General features: G+C 37.6%; 1 protein-coding gene across 5 annotated transcripts in view; it reads right to left on the reverse strand.

Moving 5' to 3' along the window:
* Positions 1-12,170, reverse strand: part of PPP2R2C (protein phosphatase 2 regulatory subunit Bgamma) — a 193,539-nt gene that overhangs the window by 118,017 nt on the left and 63,352 nt on the right. The window contains exon 1 of one of the 5 annotated variants that reach the window (XM_053940771.1): positions 8,891-8,960. The exons of the other annotated variants lie outside the window; for them this stretch is intronic. Coding sequence (XP_053796746.1) covers positions 8,891-8,918 — 28 coding nt within the window. The 5' untranslated portion in view covers positions 8,919-8,960. Of the gene's footprint in view, positions 1-8,890; positions 8,961-12,170 lie in introns of those variants that run through there. 5 annotated transcript variants of the gene reach the window in all.

A 12,170-nucleotide genomic window follows, 5' to 3' on the forward strand; every position in this document is an offset into this window, starting at 1 on the left:
TAGCTATTACAGTAACAATACATTGATAGTACTAATCAGATCTCCAGAGAAAAGATTTCAAATACTTTGACATATTTGGCAATATCTTCTAATAATCATAGAAAGGACTAGAACTTCTAATACATTTACTTTCCCTGAAATGCAAACTGGTAAATGCAAACTGGCAAATGCCAAAACTGTGGGGAGGGGAACCTCTACAATTGAAAGCAAGAGCTGAATTAGTCACAGTATGGATTTTTGTTTCTTTACTTTACTAATCTATGAAGATATCCATGCCATGGTTTTCACACTTTGAGGGTACCATACATTAATATCAAAAACAAGTCTCGAGTGTTCAAAAACAAACACCTTATGCATTAACTGCTTCAAAGAGCCTTTCCTTTGCTTACATCATCTTGATTTTCTCCCCACAAATTACTGCTCTCCAGCCTCCTATAGTCTACATTGACCTATGTACACCAAGCACTTCAAGAGGCACTTTAACCATATGGGATATTTCTAAGAAGCAGGATCACTTTCACTGTCTGGGAGAGTAATTCATGGAATAGAAAAAAGAGAACAACTTTGTCTCAAGGAAGATACATTCCAGAGATTAGTCCAATTCAAACAGAAAGCTCTTCCATGACAGAAAGCTATTTTTAGGATGAATATACATCCTGCCACCAAATCCAAGCTAGAATACCTCTTCTCAGTCCTTTTTTTAAATCTTATGTAGAATCTATCATGCATATAAGAACTAATACAACTCTCAGACTGACTTATCACCTCTGCCAAAATTTTCCTGTGAGTCCTATAGAAATCATTGATTTTCTACAGTTCATCTTCCCTTTGAAAAATGAAGAAAACCCACCTTTCAGTCTCCATGACTCGGAAAAAGAAATGGTGAGCAGTACATTTTGTGGGCTTTTGCATGAATGAATCCATGCATCTATGGCTGCAGCAGTGGATTCTCAAGTGACAACATTCAGGTGGTGCTTGAACATAACTTTTCCCATTCCCTGCAGGTGTGAGAGGACTGTAGTCCCACCTGGGTCTCTCCAACCAACCTACAGCTGGTGAAATAAAGCAAAGCCTACAGCTGAATCATGTCAGTCATAACTGTTACAGAGCCCATACTTAAATCCCAGTATCAAGAAATGGCACTGCTGGTACTTGAACTTCAATCGGTAGTCTCCACAGAGAAAGGAAAATGGAATTTCAACATGGTATGGTTTTGCTAAGAACCTATGGGAGTTTTTTTTAATGCAAGCAAAAAGAATATTGATTTCTTTCAAGCCCACTGCATACTAAATTCCACCACTGCTATTTGAGTTATCAGATTAAAATGCCATCTTTCTCACTAAGAAAAGAATCAACAAGTCTTTCTTGAAGCAAAAATTCCTAAGGCTATTTGGTATATTTCAAACAATTTTGGCAGTTGGTGGTAGCCCAAACATACACTGATTAATCAAAAAACATACAGAAAATTCACTCTGGTGCCAGCCAAGCTTAGGGTATATTCACTGTGCACTGTAAGACATCTAAAACAGCCACAGTGATAACTAACATTACAAACTCAGTGCTTCACTTCCAAGTTACAAACTAAGGGAAGGCATGAAATGGCCAAAAAAGAAAAAATTCTATATAGACTTCAGGAGGTTCAGCAAGAAGTGCAAAAATTTGCACTTGGAGCAGCAGAGCTCCAGACATCTGGCTGAAAAGCAAATGTCTGGAAAGGACCTGTTGCCATCCTGCATTCTAGGCCAAATACGAGCCAACAGTGGCTTGACATCAGCAAATCACACTGGCCCAACACTAGGAAAGAATTGGCCAGAAGAAAGTGAAATCATGCTCCACTCACCCCTGATGGGGCTACATGTCGAGCAGTGAGCAAGAGTTCAACACTCTTCCACAAGTGACTGAACCAGATTATGATGATGTTAACCATTTTTTTAACACTGATTAATTGAAGTGAGTCATTCTGCACGCAGCACACAATTTTTCTTCCAAAAAATTCAACTGTGCAAATTCTTCAGCCATAATCTGTTCCTTTATAGTGGGTTAATCTTTCAGGTTTGTCTTCAACCAAGGAACTCTGGTATGCTCTTAACAGGAATCACCAGCTACAAAAAGTCTCCTCATCAGCTTAAGTGTTTACCTAAATGTTCTGCATATAGCTCAAAAACCCCTTCTCTCATTATGACGCTGCGAACTTTCTGGAATCTGTAAAAGCATAATTTAGGAGGATAATATGAACCTCACAAATTAGCACAAACCCAAATGGGCAAATGAAGGGGAAAAAATTACTGTTTCCTCAAGACACACATTTTTAAGGTTCTGGTAGACACAACCCTCAAAAGTATCTGTAGCAAAGAAAAATTATTTAAGGGCTAAAACTATGTTACTGACATTCATGAAATATCCTGTAATTTTTTTTTCAGAGCGATTTAATTACACCTTTCATACTATTCATGCATTTAAAGATCTTCTGGTTAGCATTAATTTGAATTCTATTGCCACATAAATTAATACAACTTAGACACATTTATCAGCCCTTTAAATAACAAAGCAATGTGTCCAGGCAGCATATTCTTGAAAAGGAGAAAAAGACATACAATTAAAACCTGAACTGCAACTACTTTACATTTCAGAAAGTTAGAAAATAGCCTGAAGCAAATTACCTCCAAGAGAAAATCTGGAGAGCAGTTTTGCTTCAAGCAAAGACTTAACAGTATTTAAAAGAAAACAATATGCAGCATGAGTAAATCATAGAGGAGACAAAAGGGTCAAAGAAAAATAAATGGGTTATACTCAAGTTAGTATAAATTGGAATGCATTAAGCTCCTAAGGAAACTGGCAAAGACAGTATTAAGGTCACAGTGTTCAACTGGATAATTTTAACCTTGATTTTAACCTTAAATTTAATACATAATAGTATGCATGAGAATTTCCAAGTAGATTTCCTAACTCACTATGCAAATAAACAAAATGATAACTCTTAATAGCTATAGTAGCTACAGAAAATCTGTTCTTTTGGTTAAAGGACAGCATGTGGTTTACTGAGGAACTGAATTGCAGTAAACCCTAAGAAAAGTAACAAATCCACATAATTTTAGCTCCCATAAAGTTTTGTGCTAAACTGCAGAATGTACTTACATGTCCTGACAGTAGCAGGAAAATGTAAGCTTTGTAGATTCTAATTATTCTGAATATGGTGGATGGAATTCAGCCACATTTTCGTCTTTACCTACTGCTGCCCTAAAAACAAAGCCAGCAGTGGTGTTGAATCTCTGAAGATTTAGCACACTTGAAATTTCCAGAAAGGTTTTTGGTGAGCATTGAGGCACTGAGATAAACTCTTCAAAAAAAAAAACTCCCCCAGTACCAAGGGTTATAAACCGCATCCCCACACTATACAATGTAGCACTGAAGACAAAAGTAACTCAGGTTACTGTACAAAGTAGTTAGCACAAACAGATGCAGAGATTAAGACAGATGAATAGATGTATAGATGCAGAATAGATGTAGACACTGGAATAGGTTGCCCAGAGAAACTGTTTATCTTCCTTGAAAATGTTCAAGGCTAGGTTGGATGGGGCTTTGAGCAACCTGGTCTAGTGGAAGGTGTCTTTAAGGTCTCTTCCAACCCAAGCCATTCTATCATTCTGTAAGATTAAAATCATGACTCAAAACACAAAGAAAAGAGGTGGTTTGCATATACATACATATATTTTTCTGGACTTATGATAAGTACATAGAGTACAGCCATACAAAGCCAGGCACCTGGATCCCATCCTGCTCCAGCCAGTGACAGCTTCTCAATAGACTTCATTAGATACTAAATCACAATTACACAAAGGCTGTTAACAACCTGTCAGGATAATAAAGACAACATTGCTGCTGTTTAATAGAAACATGTACAGTTACCTTAGTGTCCCTACAAACCTAGGTAGTGCATTTCAATTTTTTAAAACTTACCAGAGTAAAAAATATAAAATAAAAATTTCCGTTATGTAGTCACCACCGTTTCTATAGCAGGATGGCACGGAAGACTGAAATGTTAGTGGTTAGTGGCTCAATCAATCATTGCAATAGCAGCAGGTGCTTTGCCGAGGTTGGGTTTGCAAGGTCACAGCCCAGGTGCAGAGAGTGTGAGCACCCACCAGCAGAGGCCACAAGCTGAGGTTTGAGCCATGTGAGGGAGAAGGCAGGTAAGAAGCAGAGGTCAGATAATGTTTTTTATCACCCTTAGATAACAGGCTCAGCTGTGCAACTTTTCCCTGGGAACAACCAGGGCATTCATACACAGGCCTGAAGGTTTTCATCCCTTCTGATGGGACACAATTGGCTCAACCACTCTGTCATGAGAGGCAGCTGTCATGTCTTTGAAGGTGTCATAAACCATCAAAGACCCCCCCCGAGTGCCCCCTGACTAATTTTTGGGGCCTTCTACCAGAGGACTGCATGTGATCCACAGTGTTACATCAGACAGTGTAAAACTGACCCCTCAGTAAGGGAGGAGGTGTCTGACATAAGCCTGAACATTTATTAACCCATTGAACTTTGTGTTTTGGGGGCTTCCTCCACTCTCAAGTGATCAAGATGGAGATCATCACTTCAACCAACAGACACCAAATAACAACAATTAAGTCTCTTTGCTAGGTAAGTGCTGATATCTTTCCTCTCCACTATCTACTCTTCTACTTCTCATTCCTTCTTTCCCTTATGTATTTTCTGAAGTGGTATCTTTATACTTTCGTACTGTTATATTTCTACAGATAGATAATAACCAAAAGGGCTACATACCTCCTTTCCATGGCAAGCACATTATTCTAAATAAGCCCTACATAAATATATACATTATATGTATAAAAAGCCAGTCATTCAGTGTCATTTCATTCTAATCTGCTGCCAGAGATTTATTAACAAGAACCTCAGCCACCCTCGCCTTCAGGGGTGAGTAATAACAAATAACAAAGAGAAAACCCCATTAGCTTTTCCCTTATCATAACATGATAAAATCCTGACCCTGTCCTTCAACCAAATCTGTTGATATTAATATATTTAACTGGGATCTTACCCAAGAAGGCTGCCAGACTTCCCCCCAAAAACTCCTTTTCAGCAAAACGGTGCAGAAGGAGGGACTCTTCAAATTTCAAAAAGATCTTTCCCCTGCACCTGTGGGTCATCTACAGACCAATTAATCAGGTCCAGGATGATTTTGAGTCACATCTGTGTCCTTTAATGACAGTAAAAGAATAGTACTAAGTGACACTTCTAGGTCCTGCCCTCACAAGGCTCAATGGATATACATACAGAGAGCAGAAAGAACTTGGCAAAGAGTACCAAATGAGTTGTGGTTTTGGCTTGACTTCCCTTTTTTTTTTTTAATAAAGATTCCTGGAACTCAAACAGTAGCAAGTACTGCAGATAAAAGCCAAGTATCGCTACAATCAAGTCAAGCAGCAAATGGAAATGGAATAATTGTAGTCAAGGAAGGAATTCTGTGTCCTTATTTCTCTCCCGAGCAGTGCTTGTATCTACATATTCTTGATGTCTCTGAAGTCTGAGCAGGGAGTATCACTTCCAGAGAGAGAAATTCTGAGAATTTAAAGCTTTAGGGTCCTGCTTGAACAGAGATGCAACAGTTGCCTTCTGGCAGGAATTAAAGCAGGCATGGAAATTTCACAAAAGGAATTAAAAGATGTTCTGGAACGTGGCCAAAAGGAAATCAAAGGAACTTTAGCAGTATGAAGACACATACAAGAAGCACATGAAAAGGAACTTCAAGAAAGACCATTAGGTTTAAGAGTTACAGTTACCCATCTGTTGCCTGGGTAGAAGGCAGTGTGAACTAGGGGAAAATGTTAATTATTCCTGTGAGATATTTAATCCAAAAATATTCATGCTCTCTTATATAAGTTCCAGTCTTGACCACATATCAGCTGTCTAGGGGAACAGATGTATTTTAGATTTAGTCCAAATTTTGACCTATACAAACTGATCAACTTCTTTCAGTTCTTCAAGTGTGGTTTGTTACTGGATCTGAGAATCAGACTGGGTAAAAAAGACTACCTGATAGCCAGACTGACAGCTATCTGTGAATTAAAAGATCTTAAATACAGATAAACTATTGCTCATGCCTTATATAACATTTATTGTTGTAAGTATCTAATATAGGCATGAGTAATTAGTTATTTTACAGAAACACAACATAAAAAGTGGACAGTTTTTAAAGCAGCTAGTTTTGAAAACAGAAATGGAAATCCATGGAAATTATCTGAGTAGCCCCACAGCTGAAGAGATGAACTCTGGGGGTTTTTATCTGTAGAAATGTTAAAGGGATCCATTGGACTACTGCTTTTAAGAACTATTATGATGAACAAGTGTTTCACCCCATCTCTACTTTAGCCTGATATGCTACTACTGAACTCTTTCAAATAAACTCTGCTCATGCTTTCATCAATAAAAGCAGATTTTGAAAAAAGGAAAATCTTTCTATGTTCCATCAGAAGGTTTCTCAGCAGAGCACAAAACAAGGAACAGAAAAAAACCAATGACTCTACATAAACTCACAAGAACCATCACTTAAAAACTAAAACATAAGACTTTAACAAGTTCCTTGTCCAGAATATGTAAACTAGTGAAGTTACTGTTTTTATATGAAAAAAATTGTCCTCAAGTTTGCTTGAACTGTGAAGCAGCTCTCCCAGTGTCTGGCATGCCCTAGTTAAAATGTTTAAGTATCTCTTGCTGTCACATGTAGTCAAGTCTCATCTAGCTACTTGTATTTTTTTTTTTCAACTTGCAGGTATTAGTATTTCCCTAATACATCTTGCCTTGCAAAGATATATTCCTGCAGGATTTCACTTACACAATAAAATCTCAGATTATGGAGACAATTTCTGGACTGCTGTGCAAAACCACTAAAGGCAAAGTATAGGAGACTCTGATAAGCTCTTTTATTCCTTTCCTCAATTTCGATTATTTGGATTCTATTATTGTCTTAGACTACATCTGTACACATATGCACAAATTGCTCAATGAAGATTTTTGGATCAAAGGTGACTTATCAAAAGGGACATTAAAGGCTTTGAAATATTTGCAACATTTCAGAAAAGAAACCTGCCAAACTGAGTAGTTTTCAAGAAAACTCTGTAAAATCAACTGCTAAAAATAAAATTATTTAGTTCAGTTATTAAAATGTAAAATATAAGAATAGCTTCCTGTGCTAACCTCAACATAACTACATTTATCAAGTCTCATCTGTAATAACCAGGCTGGTGTTTGCTCTGTGGAATCCAAATTCCTAATTCTTCCCATTTACAACAACTCCCTGGCTTTCAGGAACAAAAATAATTTTCTGTCTAAATATACTTACACTTTTTTCTGTCTAAATATACTTACACTTAACAATCAAAAATTAATCAGTCTGCAAACAACTCTCCACACTGGCAATCACCATTGTTAGTAATTATTTATAGTGCAGAAGCATCAATGCTTTCACATTTAACATTACTACATTACTTCCATTTCCCAGGTACATCCAGGATAGCTGTCAGACTTTTTTCCAATATACTTATAGTTTGTATTTCCTCCCTTCCTTCTACTGTGTATAAATATTGCAAAAGCCTTATAACAAGGTGGTTTTGAAGGAGCACAGCAGTAAGCTTCACTACTCTGGAAGTCTTCAGCACACTGACCAAACTGGGGCACACTGAGCAGGTCATAGGGAACAGCAGTGGGACTCTGGTGGCAGATGGCAAATTTGCACCAGCACAAGACACTGTCCACAGCCCCCGTGCTCTCAGGAGCAGGCAGCTGTGCTGGTTCCCTCCCTGCCAGCAAGGGACAAATGTAAATCAGGCCAAGTTTGCTGACATTTCCTGAAGAAGCCTAAATTGACCAGAGCCTCTTCCCCTCTGCACTGATACTTCCCATGCGATGGGAGTGGCTCCAACAGCAGCAGGGAAGGAAAGATGGGCATCCCAGGCTACAGATTCCTCTGGAGAATGGGCAATTTGCTAACAAAAATGGCATCCACGTCAATTTCAAACCAAATCCTCAATTTAAAATGCCTTGAAATTAATTTGAAGGTATGAAAAAGTAAAAGATATTTTCAATAAAACAATTTTAAACAAAAAGCTGGGAAAAATCAACACAGCAAAGAGCTGGTTGTTTTTACTCTGTGCAAATCACATTCAGCAGTGATTTCTGCAGCACAGTTCAAAGTTAAGGCAACTAAAACCCTTTACTGGGATGTAATGTGAATTCTCACAGGTAGTAAATCTTGAAGTTTTAATATAATTGGCTGATTTGCAACATCATAACTGCTAACAGATGCAACTCATTTGTTTTAAAACTAGCACTTTTTGTAACATTTGCATAGTAACACAGAAGGCCTGTGCTCTGTTTTCCTCATTTTTCTGAAATGCATGTGGAAGCAGAGGAATGTCTACTCTATCAAGTAAGGCCACAATTAACCATGGAAAACAAAATCCATGTTCAAGGAAACAATTTTTCAGAAAGCTGCAGCTCATCACCACCACATATGAAAATTAGAAATTCAAGGACACTGCTCTCACACCATGTGGAAGGAAAGTTTTGCCCCAGTCAGAGACAAGTGTCACTCCCCTGACCAGCTCTGTCACACATAGACCAAAACAGTCTGTGAATCATATGAGACTTGAAGGACAGTGCCCTACATACCAGCTCCTACTGCCTCTCAATGCTGAAACTTCTCCATAGCCATTCCAGGACTTCTAGATTCACATTTCAAGCATAGCAGCTTGGAGGAATACAGGCACACCAGAAACACACAGGAGCAGTCATCCACAAAACTTCTGTCAGTGTAGCATACACTTGTGTTACAAGTGCACACAACATGCACAAAATTACATTCATATTGTACCTGAGCAATGAGAATAACCACCATCCATATGACTTTACTTCACTCTTAGTAAGGCTTTCCAGGAAATTCTGTAAGATATAATAATTCACATCTACCTATTTCAAAGAGACTGCATATGTGAATTCCACTTTGATCTTCACTGTTGATTAAAGAGAATATACTTGACCTAAATCTTCCATTCAAAAGAAGACTATAGAATACACATCTGACTTCATCTTGTACTGGTTATTCCCATATCACAGATCTGCATGCAGCAATAAAAGATATCAAATCAAGCAGGGTGTTAAATTAATATGTAGCATGATGAAGAGTCTCATGTGCTACCTTGGCAGTCAATTCAGGCCTACACTCACCAGTCCACTGTGCCCATTTGTTGTATTTTTCTAATTTATTATTATCATTGAATTTATTAGTTGAAATTTTCTTTTTATCACAGCACAATGTAGAAATAAAGACATTCTATCAGAAATTATTTATTAAATAATAGCAGACAGATTCTGATTTACAGCTATACACTTATTAAAGACTTCATGCCAAGTTCTATCACAAATTGAAGCCTCTCAAACAGTACAACATGATTGGATGAAAGTCTAGAAATAAATTATTGCTAATTGGTGACCACCTCATTGCTTCAAAACTATTTTTCATTTCTATTTGAAATGTTAATTTAACATCTTGGAATAAGGAGAAATAATATGGAGTCATTAAAATATGAGATAATGAAATAAACAATCATTTACTTTTAATTCAACTCAGATGATCTTTATTTCCACTAGGAACTGGCCCAGAAATTGGTAGAGCAGATTATGGTTATCTTTAATGCAAACAGTACTACCACAGGCAGCATTAGCTTCAAAATTTACACAAATGATGTTATTTTGTCTCTATTTGCAACACCTGAGTCACAGGAACAGCAACAGCACTGCAGGCAGGAAGAAGTATGGTAACAGTAACTAAATTCTAATCAGACTTGTGTTGAACTAGAGAATAATAAACCAACTCTTAGTCTTTTACTTTCTTCTGTACTCTAAGTAAAATACATAAATGTCACTATAATACAGATGTTTGCATCCTTTTCTTCTCTTTTTTGTAACATATGGATCAATGAATAGGAAAGAAACAAACTCTGCTATATTTAACAATACAGATCCCAAACCTTGTCATATTAGTAATTCACAGAAGTCACTGAACTGCATGGCATATCATGCTGAGGTTTTATTAGGAATCAATCTCTTAATGTACATTTTTATTCTTTGTCTTTCACTGGCAAAATACAGTCTGCTTTTATCTGCATTGAAGCAATAATAAAAACAGGAACAAGAGCTTTTCAGCAAGTTAACACTCCTGAGAATAGGAACCATATGTAAGGCTGCTTTGCTCAGTGGGCCTGTTGTTCTTGGTGAAGAATTGGGGAACTTTCACCAGGAACAAGTAAAATAAACCACACTCATGACTAAGGGCAAACTCAGCATTAACCTGAGAACTACGGAAATAGTTGATCAGGAAAGTGCCTCAACATGGCTAGAAGTTAATTTAAAACCCTTTATTGTTTAAAAAAAAATCCCAAAAGTGCCCATAATAACTTTATCTTTTCTGAGATTATTACCTTTCCCTGGCCACAGGGAAATTGGCCTGAAATGACACTGAGATTATACTTTGAGCAAATACTTTGTGTTCTCTTAGCAGACAGTCCTTGAGACAAAGCCTTGCAATGGTGATTAAATAAACTGTAGATGGAAAGTTTCAAGGATACAGCTAGTAATGATGTAGTAACACAAAGTAAACTGTGAGGATGGGTTACCTTTTTTGTGGCTGTAATAAAAGATAGTTCTTCTTCATTATAAAATATTCAGTGTTATTGTATAGTGCTTCACATTTTAAACTGATGCAAGAGCAACATCTACCATTCTCTAAATTCACCATTTAAATATATGATGTATTGCTGAAATGCCTGAGGTTTACATGGAAAACATATAAAAAATATACTGCTAAGTACAGTTTTCATAATGATACATACACTAAACAAACTTCTCCCATGGTGAACAATGACACTGACTCTACCTGCACAATGTTGTTTAGTTTTACATCATTCAATACTTTTAAACTGTCAGTTTCAATTATAAAAAATCTGGCAGACACAGCGAGCTTGCATGGTTCATATTTCTATGCCCACGTTTTATCTTACACACGCATTGCACAGTTCATGTCCTGAACTTCTGGTGTTAAGGCTTATATGTAGCTCAGTCTATTACATATAACAGCTATATAGTTAAATATGCTATCAACATTTCTATTTATAATGTTTCTAGTCTGCCGGCACCTGGAAAAGCTCCAGATTGCTGTAAGTATGTTCTTTTTCAGCTCCTTGTTGTCACTGTCATGGAAGGAGCTTGGCTTTAGCTAATATTCTACATGGTTCCTTTCTTTTGTTAATACATCTTATTCACTTCTCCAGGACCTCAGCACTATACAGCAACCACATACATTTATTATTTAGACAGTGAGTGCAAGATCATCTGCTGATTACATATGCATGCAAAGAGAGCCAAGGTTGCCATCAGTCCCTAAGGGCAGCCAACCAAAACCACTGATCCAGCATCAGAGATTTATTCCTTTGCAAACAGGAAGATTGCAGCCCAGCCTAATCACACTTGGTAAAGCTTTAATGGGTACAGGTGACACTGGTGACACTGGCGAATAACTGCTATGTGGAGAACATGACATTAAATGAAGATCCAAACCAAGTTAACTGCACGCCTTTGAAACATCTCCTGCAGCTCAGAGTGGCTTTAAGCGCCCCTCTTAGGATGATCTAACAACCAGCCCCTAGAACTAACCCCCTCCTTGAAGAGGCAGATATTCTCCTGAGGAGGCAGTAACAAATTAACACTAACACAATCCTGCTCTTTGGGAATGCTGGGAACAGCAAATTGAGAAACTCCAAAGTCCCAGCCTAGGATCAACATCCTAACCCCTGATAAATCCTGATTTATGCTTTCTTCATCAAGTACATTTGGCAAGCAAAATAGAGACAACAATATTATAAGCCTAATAAATGTAGCATGAATGAAGTACATGGAATGTGTAGCTGATACTGCATCATGGCATGTGCTGCTGACAGCATAATTCACTCTGGCTAAATCTATCCTGCCTTTGCTGGGCTCGTTGGAGGGAATTGCTGGCCCATGTCACCCCTACAGACATTGCCTTAAATATCTGTGCTGTGCAGATCCAAGCTGCAAGCAGTTCCAATGCTTGGTTTTCCTGGATGCTGAACTCC

Source organism: Vidua chalybeata, chromosome 4 (assembly GCF_026979565.1).
Source record: "Vidua chalybeata isolate OUT-0048 chromosome 4, bVidCha1 merged haplotype, whole genome shotgun sequence".
Lineage (NCBI taxonomy): Eukaryota > Metazoa > Chordata > Aves > Passeriformes > Viduidae > Vidua > Vidua chalybeata.